The sequence below is a fragment of the Sinocyclocheilus rhinocerous genome, unplaced genomic scaffold (assembly GCF_001515625.1).
Source record: "Sinocyclocheilus rhinocerous isolate Xijiao unplaced genomic scaffold, SAMN03320098_v1.1 scaffold314, whole genome shotgun sequence".
Taxonomy (NCBI): Eukaryota; Metazoa; Chordata; class Actinopteri; order Cypriniformes; family Cyprinidae; genus Sinocyclocheilus; species Sinocyclocheilus rhinocerous.
The window spans coordinates 340,278-356,276 of record NW_015630021.1 but is presented as its reverse complement, the minus strand read 5'-3'; the positions used below and the strand labels follow the sequence as shown (position 1 = coordinate 356,276).

General features: G+C 36.5%; 1 protein-coding gene across 1 annotated transcript in view; it reads left to right on the top strand.

Annotated features, from left to right (window-relative positions):
* LOC107739494 (ceramide synthase 2-like) overlaps window positions 1–15,586 on the top strand; it is a 17,500-nt gene extending 1,914 nt beyond the window's left edge. The window contains exons 2-11 of the mRNA XM_016551621.1: window positions 4,651–4,824; window positions 5,363–5,480; window positions 5,759–5,877; window positions 9,365–9,422; window positions 10,299–10,349; window positions 10,579–10,671; window positions 12,030–12,158; window positions 12,750–12,856; window positions 13,158–13,311; window positions 14,106–15,586. Coding sequence (XP_016407107.1) covers window positions 4,652–4,824; window positions 5,363–5,480; window positions 5,759–5,877; window positions 9,365–9,422; window positions 10,299–10,349; window positions 10,579–10,671; window positions 12,030–12,158; window positions 12,750–12,856; window positions 13,158–13,311; window positions 14,106–14,258 — 1,155 coding nt within the window. The 5' untranslated portion in view covers window position 4,651 and the 3' untranslated portion in view covers window positions 14,259–15,586. The remainder of the gene's footprint in view (window positions 1–4,650; window positions 4,825–5,362; window positions 5,481–5,758; window positions 5,878–9,364; window positions 9,423–10,298; window positions 10,350–10,578; window positions 10,672–12,029; window positions 12,159–12,749; window positions 12,857–13,157; window positions 13,312–14,105) is intronic.
* The last annotated feature ends 413 nt before the right edge of the window (window positions 15,587–15,999 follow it).

Here is a 15,999-nt window from a genome sequence, read left to right as displayed (position 1 = left end):
GTGACGTAGACATGTGGGGGCGTGTTAGAACGAGCCGTTTTAGGTAGGTGTGGCTGACTCTTAACTTTTATAAAGAATATCTCTTTGGATTTGAGACTTTAGTCTTTGCAACTTTACAGATCTTCTTTATGCACCAAGAGCTTGTAACACTCCAAAGAGAAAGGAAAAAATGAAACTGCATCATATGACCCCTTTAACTTGTGATTGTCGTCATGTGTTACACTCGAGCGCTTTGAAGTGGAGTCTCATGCCACGGTATTACGTCACGACGTTATGATAAGCAGCACATCTCTCTTTGATTATTTTTTTTTATTGTACTGTCATCTTCTAATAATTTGTAAAATACACTGTACACTAAAAATTGATGTTGAAGCAATTTTCACTGAGCTAGTAAATTTCATAAAAAAATTATAACGCAACTGTGTACAGTGGTACAAATAAACATATTCCAAAAATCTTTTTTATTTTTTATTTACAATCTCAAAAAAACAACATCCTTTGTTCAGTATTAAATAAAGTCTTTGGTTGTGTTCACTAAAATATTTATTAATGAATTCGTTTAGGTCATCTGGATATTTTACATTTACTGTTTTTTGAATACTGCGTAAATGGACATAATACTCATTTGATATACTACTTTTTGTATTCTGTAGCTATAGTATGGAAATAGGCACATTTGGACACTTAAACGTCAAATATGCTTGCACTTTTTATGAACGAGTCATTGAGTCATTCATTGAAATGATTCAGTGACGCATACGTTGTCTTAAGGTCAGCATGAAATGAAAATTCACTCTCTGTTTTCTAAATGCATGTTATTGTGAACAGTTCGTTTGGTCTATGTAAACTCCGCCCCTTCAAGCTCCCATTCCTCTGCCTCATCTCAAAATCCAATCAACAGCCCATGCATAGAACAAAGTCCTTACCCTACATTTTTCTGTTTTTGTAATTTGTTACACCTGGATGTACGTCACAATATGGAAAAAAAGAAGATGGAAGTATGTTGCTACTTCCATTTCATCACGACTTTACTGCATAAATGGACATGAAACTCGTTTGATATACTGCTTTTTGTATACTGTTTAGTATGGAAATTGGCATATTTGGGCAAATAAGTCTTCTCAAATCGGCATGGAATAAAAATTCAACTATTTTTCCAAATGGATATTATTATGGATATTATTGTAGGTGACTTTTTCATGTGTAGGATTTTTTTTCTTTATCTTTTTAAATTTGACTCCGACTGTATAATTCTAAATCAAAATTTCATAACTAGACATTCCGTTAAAAACGACAGACTTGTCTCTGTTGCTGTAAGCAGGTCTTCACCAATCATTTTGTCCGCTAAAATCCTGCCTCCGACCTTTTGAGTGCAATGCCCACATCTGAACATCCAATCATCATCTAATTCATAGAACCAATTCCCGTCCTACATTGTTTTTCTGATAATCCATTACACTCAAATGTACAACCTAAAACAGAAGAAACGATTTGTTGTCGCTACTTCCGCTTCATTGCAACTGTAAGCATCACGTTGTGTTTCCCCCAAAATGACAGCAAAGTTGATTCATCTTTCTTCCTCCAATTAGTCTCAAATATGAGTCACTGATTCATTCATGGAACAAAAACACAACTAGAGCTTTCCAGCTGCTTTTTATAGTTTGTGTATTTGCTAACCAAACAATTCTTCAAAGCTGAGCCTGACTGCAAACAACAGCTGACGTTGCCAGACAGTCTTTAGTTTCCGTGTTCAAAGTCCATTTGTCTTATTTAATGCTTGGCATCTAATTAAGTCCTTTGAGAGATGTTTTGCTCTTTCAGACTCACAAAAATGTGTGAAAATGTTTGTTAGTAGTTGTGGAGATTAAACTAAACAATGTCTTGGATCGTCACTTGACTGATTGTTTCAAAGGATAATAATAATGATTCAAAAGGTACTTTTTAAAACTACCTTTATTTAGTCATCTATGATTCAGTACTTAGTCAACTTCCTACATTACTTGACTTGGCACCACTTTTATATCATCATGTGTGTCAGGTCTTTTATCAAACTTTATTCGCTGTTTGACATTGCTGATATATTCAGGCCGTGCTCGGATAACAGTTGGTATTATCAGTGTGTTTTTAGCTCTTCATTCACACAGAATGGCACGGAAAGGAAGGGAATCGGTCTCATTCTCTGGCCCGGCTGGCTCCAAGCAGTACTCATTATTACCACAGGTGACAGTACAGCTGTTCAGCCGCTGCCAGCCAATGACAGCGGCCATGATGTCATGCTGACCTCTCAGAATGACTCCATTGAGACAGCAGGCTTTAGTACAGCTGGTGACCCATCTGCTCAAACCGTGTCACTGACAGCACGCCGATAAGGAGGGGCTTTCATTCAAAACTCCTTTGCTTGTTTTCTTGGACCCGTGTGAATGGTTCACCAATCTGTACCAGGGATGTATTTCTGTACCTCTGCAGAAGAGCTCATCTTTTAAAGAAAGTTTGCTTTAAAATAGTAGCTTATCAGTGGTCTTGAGCTCATATTTAGTTTCTGAGTAATGTGGACTATCAATATTGAGGGCAGATGACATGAGTGTTTACTAAAGGAATGGCAGCTTTGAATCTCTTAATGTGTTACTTGACTGTTTTGTAAGAGTTTGACAATGTATTGTAAATATTGTATTTTAAACACTAGTAAGCTGCTTACATAGAGCAGCATTTTAAGGCATCATTGGGAGTGTTTCAAACTTAATTATGCCACCCTCTAAGCAATCCCTGCACTGTTCCCGCAGGTTCTTAAAAAGTCTTAAATTTAGTTGGCAAATTGATCAAATTTAAGGCCATAAAACGTCTTAAATTGTACAAGAAAGTCTTAATTATGATTTCAGGAGGTCTTAAATTTGGGGGCGGAAAGACCAGAATTGTGATATGGCTTAATATTGATGATTACACTTCAAAAGGCTATGATTTCATTGAATATGAGCACTGCACATTTCAAAGCCCGGTGCTGCCGGCTTTGTGTTCTGCCGTTACCAGGGAAACCGTTATATTTCTGCCGTTCCGAAAGCGCCTCCTGCTGGCAGAGAATGAATGTGCATTTTCAATGAGCCTGTTGGAGGCTGCAGTTTCAGGACCGCATTTCTAGGACCCTAGGATTTCTAGTTCACCCAAAAATGAAAATTAGGCTGTGTTTCACTCACCCCCGAGGCATCCTAGGTGTATATGACTTTCTTCTTTCAGACGAATCCAGTCGGAGTTATATAAAAAATTGTCCTGGCTATTCCAAGCTCTATCATTGCAGTCAGCGGGTGTTGCAGTGCTTCAGTCCAAAAGAAGTGAAATAAAAAGCGCCCATCCATAAAAAAAGTGCCTCACACGGCTCCGGGGGGTGAACAAAGGCCTCCTGTAGCGAATTGATGCCTTTTTGTAAGAATAATATCCATGTTCAAAACGTAATAATCACTTTAATCTAGCTTGCACCAACAGTTGTACATGGAAACAGCTCCGGGAGGATGACGTATGAGGTCGGCGTTGCACATGCACCGGTGAGTCTCGTGAAAACCAACGTTTGTTAACAGGAGCAAAGGAAGCAAAGTTTCCTTACTTTAGCAAAGGAAAACCAGTCTCCTCTTGGCTTATATCGAAATCCTCTGACATTCTTCTTTACAAATCCTCGTTTTGTACTTCTAATTAGTGCCGGTTGTTTTGTTTTGATCTCTCCGCTGCAGTGTTTCCATGTTTTCTACAAAACAAAACCGGAAATCGAGGGGTTATGATGTCATTAGCAGGCGACACAATGACACTATGGACACGTTCCGTGTCACTAGTTAAAATAGCTTATTTCTCTGGATTTAAACATTCTTCGAAACATTTGGGATAATGTAAGTACACAAGTCAGCAAAATATATAACACTGTTCTAATGGTTTTTGGATATTTTAATAAAAAAGTCTACATATTGTGCCTTTAAAGGCTGAAATGTTAAGTGTGTCATTTTATAAAACTTTTTGTTTTTGTGAAATCTTGTATCTGAACTGTAAATCATGCTTTTTACTGTCATTTTACGGTTTAATATGTTACTATAGACATTGCCCTACCCCGCTCATGTGGTATTAATTTTATTTGTGCAGGTCTTAAAAAAGGTCTTAAAAAGTCTGAAATTTGAGCTTAAAAATCCTGCAGAAACCCTTCCCTGTGTATACAATATAGTATTGAAGTATTGATATAAAAATAATTCATTCATTAATGTCCCATTTATTCCCATTCAGTTCTCCTATAGGATTTTGAAAAGTATTAGTTAAAGAGTTAGAAGCCATGAACCAAACCTATTACAAGAATTTGAATTTGTTGAAAACATAGAAACCACAAAAGAAATAATCTGTTCAGCAGTAGCTAAAAATATAGTATTTTGCATAGATCATTTTCATACAATAAATGGACATTATTATACGTGTTTAGTATATTTTACCTGTTTTATATATATATACATATGAATTCCTATATTCCTTTAGATTTATGTTTTTAAAGATTTATCATTGAAAAACACTTAGTTGTCGTTAAAAAATGAGTTAAGCAGCTCACACTTGCAACAGCCCCATGAAATCTTCTTTAGTAGTCTTCAAAATGTCTGAATTAGGTCATATTTGTGTCATCCTCTGCATCAGGATGTTGTCCAGGCTGAGAGAGTGGTTCTGGAATGAGAGGCTGTGGTTTCCAGAAGGCCTGGGTTGGGCCAACTTGGAGGGTAGTGATGGTCTCACCTACGCCAAGGCAGCTGACCTCTGGGTGACCCTGCCCATCGCCCTCATCTTCCTCATTATACGACAGATCTTTGAGAGGTCAGCGTGAAACCTACTGAGCATATTAGCTCATTAGTGTTTTATGAGGTTATCACCAATGTCAATATTGTATTTGCAACATATGGTATATGCAATTTGACTTTTTATCAAAAGTGTCCATGTAAACATGTTCTGTTCATCTAGTGAGAAAGCTGTTTAAAAAGTGTTAGTGTCACGTTTAGTGGTCATTTTTATTTGAATTTGTTAAAAACATAGAAAGCACAGCATTAAAGATATTATCTGTCCAGCAGTAGCTAAAAATGATTTTGCATGTATAATTTTCATATAATAAATGAACGCTTTTAGCATATTTTACTTGTATAATAAAATATATAAAATATGATAAAATTTAATCTGTCTGGAACTATCCAGTAATCAATCTGAATTATGTTTTACATTTTTAAGTGCTCTAGCAATTCAAAAACATAGGAGCACAAGCTTTGAATGATCAATGTTTTAAATATGGTTAACATTGATGCAGTGTTGTCAGTTTTTCCAACTCGAGTGTTGAAAGTTTAATACTGTTTTTCAAATTTAGGACAGTGGCCATTCAAATGGCCGCGGCTTTGGGTGTAAAGGAGAAAGTCAGAGTGCGATTGGAGCACAACCCCACGCTGGAGTCGTTCTTCAGAATCTCAAATAAAACTCCCAAACAGGTACAATTCCGCATATTCTACACTGCCAAACTCAACAGTACAGTAAAACCCTTTTATTTGTACTTTTTGTGTTTCCTCATTTATAAGCTGCTTTAGATTGTGTCTGTATTATGAATGTAAATGTATGCAGCAAGTCAGTTTTTGCTATCTTCTGTATATAAACACACATTTTTAATGCTGAATTGTTTCAGTACACTCGTGAGTGACATATGTAACTCAAACCCTTTAAATCATATCTCACCATTAAATTACCCTTCATCTTCTCTGTTACTCTACAGTGTGAAATCGAGAGTTTAGGTAAAAAGACCGGTTACTCAGATAGACAGATCCACAGATGGTTTAGGCGACGAAGGAATCAAGAGCGACCAAACAAGCTGAAGAAGTTCAAAGAGGCCAGGTACAGAACAATACGCACAGGCTGTTCGATCCCCATTTCCATCCTTTCGTAAATGGCCATAAATTCCACCATGCTGCATATTTTATAAGCTTGCTCAATGTCATAAACATTATTTCGTCTCTACTGCGTCACTTTGGACACGCGTTCACGACAGTATCTTTAATATATATTTAAAATGTGGAATAAAGTCATTATTTTTGTTTTCTTTGCGTTTCAAACAACACGAGAGTGAGTAATTAATGACAGAATTTTCATTTTTGGGTGAACTAACCCTTTAAGTAACAGTGCACACTGATAACCTGAGTATTGAGTGGTACAACATGCAATTATACACAAAATTCACTGTAAAACAGAAAAAACCCCATCAATTTTTCATTAGGTAGGAAGGATATTGCACACAGGAGATGTATGTGGAGAACGGTATGTGGTATTAATAAACACAAAATTTGGCTACTGTACCCATGTATAAAATAAATTCACTGTGTTTACTAACTGTGGGTTGGTCCTTTAATATCTTGTCCTTGACATTTCAACATTTATTTGTCTTGTGCTTCAGACCCACATCCAATATATGTAATTAAAGGAATGCACAGGGTTCAATACAAAGTTAAGTTTCATCCAAAGCATTTGGGGTAATGTTGATTACCTTTTAAAGGAATAATCACCCAAAAATGAAAATTTGAAATGATGATGAAAATGTACTCACCCTCAGGCCATCTGAGCTGTAGATGAGTTTGTTTCTTCATTAGAACAGATTTGGAGAAATGTAGCATTACATCACTTGCTCACCAATGGATCCTCTGCAGTGAATGGGTGCCGTCAGAATGAGAGTCCAAACAGCTGATAAAAACATCACAATAATCCACAAGTATTCCACATGGCTCCAGTCTATCAGTTAATGTCTTGTGATGAGAAGAGCTGCATGTTTGTATGAAACAAATCCATCAAGATGTTTTAACTTTTAAACCTTCGCTTTCTAGTCAAAATACAGTCCATAATCCATAATAACGCTTTCTCCAGTGAAAGAGTCCGTCCTCTGTTGGCCTCTCGTATCAAAATCCACCTGTTTTGGACTTTTAGTTTGTAAACAGTGCTTGATGTGGAGAAAACAGTAGTATGGATAAAAGCCTTTTATTTTAGCCAGAAACAACAGTTTGAAGTTGAATATGTCTTAATGATGGATTGTTTATAACAAATGCAAGATGTTAAAGGGTTCGTTCACCCCAAAATAAAAATTCTGTCATTAATTACTCACCCTCATGTCGTTCCAAACCCGTAAGACCTTTGTTCATCTTCGGAGCACAAATTAAGATATTTTTGATGAAATGTGAGAGCTCTCAGACCCTGCATAGACAGCAACGCAACTGTAATGTTCCCAGGTCCAGAAAAGTAGTAAGGACATCGGTAAAACAGTCCATGTGGCATCAGTGGCTCAACTTAGCGAAGCTACGGGAATACATTTTGAGCGCAAAGAAAACAAAAATAACAATTTATTTCACAGTTCTTCACCCCCCCGAGTTATGTCTTCTGCCATTTTGGAGAGTACCCAAGAGCGTAATCGACGTAATCAGCAAACATTTCAGTTGCATTGCTGTCTATCTTAATTTGTGTTCTGAAGATGAACGAAGGTCTTACGGGTTTGGAACGACATGAGGGGGATGACAGAATTTTCATTTTTGGGTGAACTATCCCTTTAATTGATGAACTGGAGCCAATGAAGAAACAAACTCATCTACATCTTGGATGGCCTGAGGATGAGTACATTTTCATCAAATTTTTATTTTTTTTTGTTACAAACGTTACAATCCACAATGTTTTTGAAGTATAGTTCTTGATATTATACGTGTCAACATAAGACTGAAGTGATATTGATTACTAACCTTGTCTGTGCAAAGTTTTATTATGCGTATCTTTATCCTGTCATGACCATGTAAAGCTTTTTACATTCGCACTAGAAATTCTAGCTAGAAATTCATGCACCTACAACACAAATGACAATTTAGACAAACTTAGTTCAAATGTAATTCATGTAGGTGCTTTGAAGGGGTCATATGATGTTGCTAAAAAAAAACATTATTTTGTGTATTTGGTGTAATGAAATGTTCATGTGGTTTAAGGTTCAAAAAACACATGTGACGAGACAAAACCAATAAAACCCATTACAAACGGGGCATTTGTTGCATCCAGTGGGGACATAATTACTGATTATAATGACTTATACTGTCTTTTTACACGTTGCGTTGCATCGCGCCGCGTAAACATAAAACCATGTCTGCATTTGTGATCGGAGAAATGGCAAACAACAAGCGCTACTCTACACTGCTCAAAACTCACGTTTGAATCGTCAGTGGCAAATCCTTTAAATATGAAAATGTACTTACAGTCTGTGAGTCAGTATTATTTGTCAGCATCATAGAGTGTATATGGTCAGCATGCGCGCCAAAGGGGAAACAGGGGAACTGAATTCACCGGAACACCGGCATTGTAGGCTACTCTCCCAGGAAACAGTCCTCGTCCTCCGTAAAATGCGTTGCACACATCTCAATATTTGGTTTGAACTGTTCTGGAACAGTGTTGTAAATACAACTTAACCACTGATTTCTAGTTGTGTTCTCTTTTGGAAGACCAAACAAAGTAGTTTCGCTTTCACAACGAAAAACACAGCGTCTCCACGACATGGTGGCAGCGGTGGCAACAATACTACAGCGAGAATCAAAGTTACTCCGCCTTTTTTTGCGTATACATTTGGCCGGCGTTATGCAAATCTTCCCACACAGTGACGTAGACATGTGGGGCGTGTTTGAACCAGGCGTTTTAGGGGGCGTGGACGAGTCTTAACTTTTATAAAGAATATCTCTTTGGGTTTGAGACTTTAGTCTTTGCAACTTTAGGTATCTTATCTATTCACGAACAGCTTGTAACACTCCAAAGAGAAAGGAAAACTTGAAATCGCATGATATGACCCCTTTAACATAAATACAAGCTTCATATTTCAAAAGTGCATGACCCAGTTTACTTGTAAGTGCACAACTGTAACTGCATCTTTTATTGTCTGTGGTAATGTACATTATGCCACAAATGCTTGTCGATAGAACTTAACTTGTATTGAGCCTGGAACATCCTTTAAATTAGTTTATCATGCCATCTCCAGCTGTCAGTCACAACAGTAGGTTGTAGATGCTTTAAATACAGTTGTTGGTCGTGATGTGGGCTTGTAATGGTAGTGTTTGTATTGTGAGTGGACTGTATCAGTGTTGTTATGCCTGTACATTTTGTCACTGTGTGTAGTAACTTAATAATGTAAAAATAAATCTAGACCCTTAAAATGAATGGCTGGTGATCAAGTAATGTTTTGGGAACCATTAATCCAAAAAAAAAAAAAGTAATTTGTTCATATGAGAGATGCTTGGCTTTATATATTATGTTGCTGATGAATGTATTTGCTTCTGGATATTATTTGCTGAAATCTATATGCATTTTCTTACAGTTGGAGATTTACCTTTTACCTTCTTGCTTTCATTGCTGGCCTTGCTGCACTTATTGATGTGAGTATTTCAAATGCTTCCCTTTTTCTCTTCAGTCGCATATACATGTATATCGATGATTGGCCATTTTGAGTTTATTGGCATGAACTAAAACCTACTTTGTTTTATGATATATATTTATTTCCTATAATATCGGCCTCATTAATCAGCTGATGTGTGGTCATTATGAAACCGCTTCCTCTTGGCTGGTTGACATGAGTGTCATTCCCAAAAACTGCTGTTATATTTGTCCAGGGATAATGGACATTTTTTTTGTTTTCAAATATTTGATTGCACTTTGAATAAATATAATTTAATTCAGAATTTACTCCGATATTTTGAAGATTTCCCTTTTTATCCATAAATTTAATTTGATCAATATTGTGTGCACCTTGCTTGCTAAAATTCAATTTATATTTATATCATATTTATGTTCATTCACTATAGATGCAAAATTGGATAAACCTACTTATTCAAACCTACTTAAAAAAAAAAAAAAAAAGATTAAATAAATAAAATGTCTCGTAAATGTTTGACTAATCCATTTTAGAGTTTTTATCCAAAGCAAATTTTAAAAACCTTATAGGTTTTTTAAATTCCTCTTTTATACCATTTCAGCTTGTTATTCACCATGAAAATAGCCAAGGAAGCTGGTATGGCATTAATCCACCAACCAACCAAACGTTTGGCTGGTGCTTTATCTACCATTATATCAGCTATCGGCCAACCTGTTCTATGGATTTTGACATTGGCTGTTCAAATACATACTGGTGGACCACTGCCCCTCATGTTTATAACTCATATAATGTCATACTTCTGCAGTGCTTTTGTTGAGATGAAATGTGAGAGCGCTTTTGTCTTGGCTCATATTCTCTTCAAATTGTTTGTGTTCTGCAGAAACCTTGGCTCTACAAAATGGAGGAGATGTGGGCGGGGTTTCCAATGCTGGTACGTTCATTCTTTCATCTATTGACTGTGGCTATAAAAATGTGTCTAAAATTACAATGATCTTTCAGCGAACATTCATATTGATAAGCTTATGTAAATAAGTTTTAACAAGGAGAATTGTAGAAACACTACTGTATCTTAACCACATCTCTGTTCTGTTGTTAGTGACACTGAAACGTCATCTTTTGACATATTTGATAAATTTCTTTGTTTCTCTTTCTCTCTCCAGACGCTGCTGCCTTCTCAGTACTGGTACTACATGATTGAACTAGGCTTTTACATCTCGCTCCTCTTCAGTGTCGCATCAGACATCAAGCGAAAAGTGAGTGAGCCAAACACAATAAACTTAAAACCCTACCTAAACTTAAAAGATCCATCTTTTTAATAGAAATACCCACTATTCAGTAGTTTTTAGTATTAGTATCACAGAGGTTTACAAGGACTTCCAAGAAATCCAGCTTAGATGTGGAATGTTACCTGCTGTGTTTGTGTGTGCGCGCATTTGAGGATAGTTAAAATTTTACTTGCGCATCTATGGAACATCTCTTATCTCACAGAGCCCTTTGTTAATCACATTAATTTTATATAGTCTGTTTCCAGCACAGAGAACACTAGCCATTCCACAAAGCATTAGTGAACAGTAAAAGTACAGCAGGATTAGGCTTATCAGCAGTTTTACATCACTTGTCCAATGGTTTATTATAAGCCCTGCTGAAAAAACAGCCTAAGATGGTTTTAGACACTTTTCAGGCCAGCTTGGCAAAACCATTTTAAACCAGCTAAGACCAACTTGGGCTAGTTTAAACAGTTTTTCAGCAGGGAGTTTGGAGGTTCAGGACAATATTATCGCATATCAGGTTGTCTTTCAAACCTGTTCATCAAGTGCGTCTCCTGTTTTTTGCTATTCATTGAACTTCTAGCCAACCGGGCAAATAAAGCTTCATAACGGAGCTGAATGAGGATGATACATTAATAAGTTTGAGGGAACATTTGAGAGCCCAATAAGATCATTTATCCACACAAAACCTATTTACACTTGATTTGTGCATTAAATCGAGCTTCATCCAACATGAGAAAAAACAAAATCACCTGCCTGACATAATAAAATGCAACAGATCAAAAGTCACCTGGCGATATTGTCCCACACTGAATTTTAATTGGTCACATAGTTTAAGTGATGTTTTGATTAATCAGTCACCTAGTCTATGGTGCACATCCTGAACTTTGACTCTAAAGCTTTGGCAATATAGTACTAATATTCCCCAAAAGAGCATGTGAAATCCAAATTCAGTCCCTTACGTTTGTATGGAAAAGACTAGAAAGTATGTGCAAAAGCTATGCTTTCTAAGATACTGTTGTAGCTTGCCAAAATAAGCATAATCTAACAATGCAACACTGTTTAGAAGGTTGTATGAATTTTAGTTAGTTGTTTGTTTGTGAAGAAATGCAATGATTTGGTGATGGTAATGAAATCCAATTATGGTGATGGTTAATCCAATAAATGCAGTCTTGGTGAGTATGAACATTAAAAAATTCTGATCAATAGTGTACCATATTACTGAAGAAGTGCCATATTTATGTTATTTACATGGTACTTCTAATAAACCATGGCAGTACTACAAAAGTCAAAAACCATTGCATAAATTGTAGGTAAGATAATAATCGTTCTCTCTCCTTCAGGACTTTAAAGAACAAATAGTGCACCACGTTGCCACCATCCTGCTGATTAGTTTCTCTTGGTGTGTGAACTACATCAGAGCAGGAACCCTCATTATGTTGGTGCACGACGCCTCCGACTATCTGCTGGAGGTAATGGAACATCTGAAGAACATTAGCGTTCAGACTGTGTCCCTGGAGCTTCAGTACAAGTAGAAAATGTTTTTCAATCGCCACTTTTTTGCATGTTAAGTGAAAGCCACACATCAGTTTGTTTAATAGAATGCTACGGTGAATAGTTTTCTCTGAGGAGCTTGTGTAAATTTGTGTTTCACAGACATAATTTGCGTTTGAATGTGTTTTTCTTCAAAATCTCTGTGAACATTGTGGTGAACATATAATTCTATCACGTAGGTCTTATTTACATATTTGGCTTTTGCCACATCCACATCCAGATGACACACACTCACAGTCCTGTCCAGTGCATGATTTCACAGGCATTCTATATGAACAATTGTAAGCCAAATGTCGTTTATTTAAAAACATCTTGTTCGTTGCTCTGTTACTGAGCTTCATATGCTTGTAAAGTAATATCGCTATTGTCAATGGCAAGATTAATTCAGTACATCTTCTTTAGTATGTACAGTAGTCAGGGTTATTAATGCAGGTGTGTAACACTGCCTCCTAGTGGTGCTTTTGTGCAATACTCAAAGACATATGTCCAATCTCTGTCTGTCCCAACAGTCTGCCAAAATGTTTAACTATGCCGGCTGGAGAAAAGCGTGCAACTACATATTCATCCTATTTGCTGTCGTCTTCATGATCACCAGACTTGTCATCTTTCCATTTTGGTGAGTTGGGAAATTTTCTATTTTGATCCCAAGGTTTGTTATTAAACCTATAAATCATGCATTTCTCTGGACCCACTTTCTGTATTTGTCAAGAGATATCAAATGATTTGCTTCTATAATATCAAATGAAAGCTCTGTAAAAAGTCATTTGTGCCTGTCTCAAAGTTCGGTTGAAATGTCATTTTTTAAAAATAATTCTATAAACCTTTGTGAAAATGACCTCTATATGCCTTTTTCTCTTCATTGCTGGGTAAATGTCAGATGTAAAACTCACGCTTTCTCTCTTTTCTGTGTCTCTCAGGATTTTGCACTGTACCTGGGTGTATCCAGTGACCGTTTATCCTCCGTTCTTTGGGTATTACTTCTTTAATGGGCTGCTGTTTGTGCTGCAGTGTCTGCACATCTTCTGGGCCGTACTCATCCTGCGTATGGCCGTCAAATTCTTGCCAGGCAATGTAAGTCAACCAACACAGACTGCACTACATTGGATATTTTGTTTTGGCATTTCACGCACTATAGTTCTGTAACGGCGACTGCTGGTTTCAAACCCAGAAGATAAAAATAGCCTCCCAAAAATCCCATACAATTATATTTTTCTCTTAAAATTATATATATATTGGATGCTAACATTGTCTTCTATCATGTACAACATGCACATACACTACCGGTCAAATATTTGGGGTCACAGATTTTTATTTTATTTTTAAATTAATTAATATTTTTATTCAGAAAGGATGCATTTAATTGATCAAAGGTGACCGTAAAGACATTTATAATGTTACAAAACATTTTCAACACTGATATTAAAGAAAAAATGTTTCTTGAGCACCAGATCAGCATATTAGAATGATTTTTGAAGGATCATGGGAAGACTGGAGTAATTCAGCTTTACCTTCACGGGAATAAAATACATTTTAAAATATGTTCAAATAAACAAAAGATATTTAGCAGATTGTCCAAGCTGCTCTTCGCCGTAAAATGAAAGTAAATGGTGACCTGATTCTTGCTTCCCATCCAATTAATTCTACGAAACAGTGCAGCTTGGACATTCTTCAAAATTTCTCCTTTTGGGTTCCACAAGAAAGGAAAGTCCTGTTGGTTTGGAACTACATGACAATGAGTAAATGATGAGAGAACTGTGTGAACTGCCCTTTTAAGTAATTCAGGCAAAAATAATTGCATAAAATTGCATGAAATAGGAATTGTGGGGATTTTGAAGCTTCATCACAGCTCATTTGTCATGCCACAGAATATTGTGGAGGACGAGAGGAGTGACCGAGAAGAAACCGACTCTGAGGATGACGAGAAAGAGCAGGAGGACAGGAAAGCGCCAATGAAAAATGGACCAGTGCAGAACGGCCACTCTCCTCTAAACAACAACCATCACCGTAAGACTGAGTGATACTAGCAGAGATGAGAGAGGAGGTACAACACTCCACTTCCTGTACACATGGACGACACCAACAAACTAATGCCAGGGGTGTTTGATGGATTGAAAAGGCCTAGAGCAAACACACACACAATACATGTAGAAACATATGTTACTCATTTTTGGAAACGGACATACTTCGAAAAGGAGGAATGATATAACGTCTTTCCCCTTGCAAACTATTTAAAACACTATTAACAGGCACCATATCATTAAATAACCCTTATGTTTGTTCAGGGTCTGTTATAGATTGTCTAATGTTAGTGAATCCAACGTTCACTTGCTTTACTGGAAATATTTCCTCCAATTTATTACTTGTTTAGTGCCTTATTAGTACAAAGTTGTACTGCTGTTCATACATTTCTTTTCCTTTTTATATTTTGGGCATCACACGCACACTATTATCCTCCCTTTACTTGTCAGTAATGAGATTTTGCATGCTTTGTCTGGTCAACTGTCAGATTTCCCAGAATCCCTCAGTATTTGAGTTCTGAAGTTGCCGGAAACTGACTGGAATTTAGTTTTTTTGTCTCCCATTTGTTCACTATGTAATAACAGTCTCACCATGTGACCTTCACACACCTGCTTTACTTAGAAAAAACACGCATGACCTTCATCGGAGGTGTGTTTACACTGCCGAGGGTCTTCCTTGCTGATCTTTCCCCAATGCAGTTGCACTAATATAAGTTACTGACCCAGTCTTGCAACACTACCACCATATAGAGACGCAAAGACTCGTGATTTGTATTGCCATGATATCTCGTCCCATAGGCGCTCAATCACTGTGCTGCTTTTTACATTTAACATTTGTCTGTTGAGTTTGTAACGAAGCAACAAATGTGTGTGTGAAAGAATCTCTCGTATCTAATATTTGTGTTTTGGTCGGCGTGTGTCCTGTAACACATTTCTGTTAAAAATGCATTCTTAAATATTGAGTTAAATATTGTTTTTTTTAGTATTTTTTTTTTTCAGGGTTTTCATTTAAGATTATTTTTATTTAAGGTCCAGTTACTTTCAGCAAACCTGATAAGCTGATAATTTATGCAGCATGTAAAAAAAATGACTTTGTAAAAAGCAAAAAACAAAGTACGTGGCAGGAGAATCTGTAGTTGATGTTTTCCTCTTCCATTTAAATGATGAATAATTACAATAAGAATCAGTATTGAGTGCTGGATGCACTTTGTAACTCTCCGTCTAATGTAAAATGCATTATAATGATTGTGTTGTTAGCAAACTGTTTGACATAATTGAAACTCTGGCTTGCATTTATGGTATTTATGAGAAATGGATTCCATAGTTTTCAAAAAAAAAAAAAATTTGAGTTGGAATTGTTCCAGTATGTACTGTTTGCCCAGTAGCTGGTGCTTTACATTAGATCATTTTAAACCTTAAAGGGACAGTTGACCCAAAAATGAACATTGTCATTATCACTCACTCTCATGTTGCTCCAAAACCTGACTGACTTTTCTTCTGTGGACAACAAAAGAAGATACTTTGAAGAAATATGGTGTGCAAACAACATTGGACCCCATTGACTTTAATTGCATGGATGAAACCGAAGAAGAAAGTCATACAGGTTTGGAATGACATGAGGGTGAATTAATGACGACAGCATTTTCATTTTTGGGTGAACTGACCCTTTAAGTGTCATATTCAACAGTAAGGTCGGCTATATCATCTTTCATCGTGATCTCTTATTATAATTTAAGCAACA